This window comes from Charadrius vociferus, unplaced genomic scaffold (genome assembly GCF_000708025.1).
Source record: "Charadrius vociferus isolate BGI_N301 unplaced genomic scaffold, ASM70802v2 scaffold767, whole genome shotgun sequence".
Classification (NCBI taxonomy): domain Eukaryota; kingdom Metazoa; phylum Chordata; class Aves; order Charadriiformes; family Charadriidae; genus Charadrius; species Charadrius vociferus.
This window is the reverse complement of record NW_009649076.1, coordinates 431822-432576: the sequence shown is the minus strand read 5'-3', so window position 1 is coordinate 432576 and position 755 is coordinate 431822. Positions and strand designations below refer to the sequence as shown.

The 755-nt window shown below is 34.2% G+C and overlaps 1 protein-coding gene across 1 annotated transcript in view; it reads left to right on the top strand.

The window, feature by feature from the left end:
• The window catches only part of LARP7 (La ribonucleoprotein domain family, member 7), a 24237-nt gene that overhangs the window by 4636 nt on the left and 18846 nt on the right, over positions 1-755 (top strand). The window contains exon 4 of the mRNA XM_009888183.1: positions 471-635. Within this exon, the coding sequence (XP_009886485.1) occupies positions 471-635 (165 nt within the window). The remainder of the gene's footprint in view (positions 1-470; positions 636-755) is intronic.

The following is a 755-nucleotide window of genomic DNA, read 5'->3' as shown; positions in this document are numbered from 1 at the left end:
TTGCTGACCTACAAGAATTCTTTCTGTGATACCTGGATTACCAACAATTGAAAAGAAATAATAAAATCCTTGTGCTTTGCAGTGGAGAGTTTTAGACAGTGCAGAATTATGTTTGCTGGAAGGTCTTAAATTTCCAAAGATATTTCATGTTCGAAAGATATAGCTGCAGATGAGGTCTTGGTATCTGTCACAGGAAGAAGATAAACATCTAAATTAAATATATAATGTATTTGTTCGAGGTATATGAATGATTAGAGATCAGTTTTCAGATCACTGTTTTTACTGCCTGAATAGTATGACCTCTTGACAAGAAGAATTACTGAAATAAAAAAAGTTTCTCAATGTTTTCACATCAAATTAAATATATTTTGTTGGGACAACTTTTTAAATTAAAAGATGTAGTAAACCCTCTGATACAATGGTAATATAGCAGTGAGAAAATGACATTTCTTTCTTTTTTTTTTTTTTAGGAGCTGCTTCCCAAAAATGTTAATCACAGTTGGATTGAGCGGGTGTTTGGGAAGTGTGGTAACGTAGTTTATGTCAGTATACCCCGGTATAAAACTACTGGCGATCCAAAGGGATTTGCTTTTGTTGAATTTGAAACTAAAGAGCAAGCAGAGAAGGCTATTGAGGTGAGTAAGGGCTCCTCTGGTCTGTTAACATTCTTCCTGATTGTCACTTTGATCTGGGTGGTGTAGTCTTTGATAGTTCACCCACTGATTCTTAGAGCAATTCCTAAAATATCATAATTT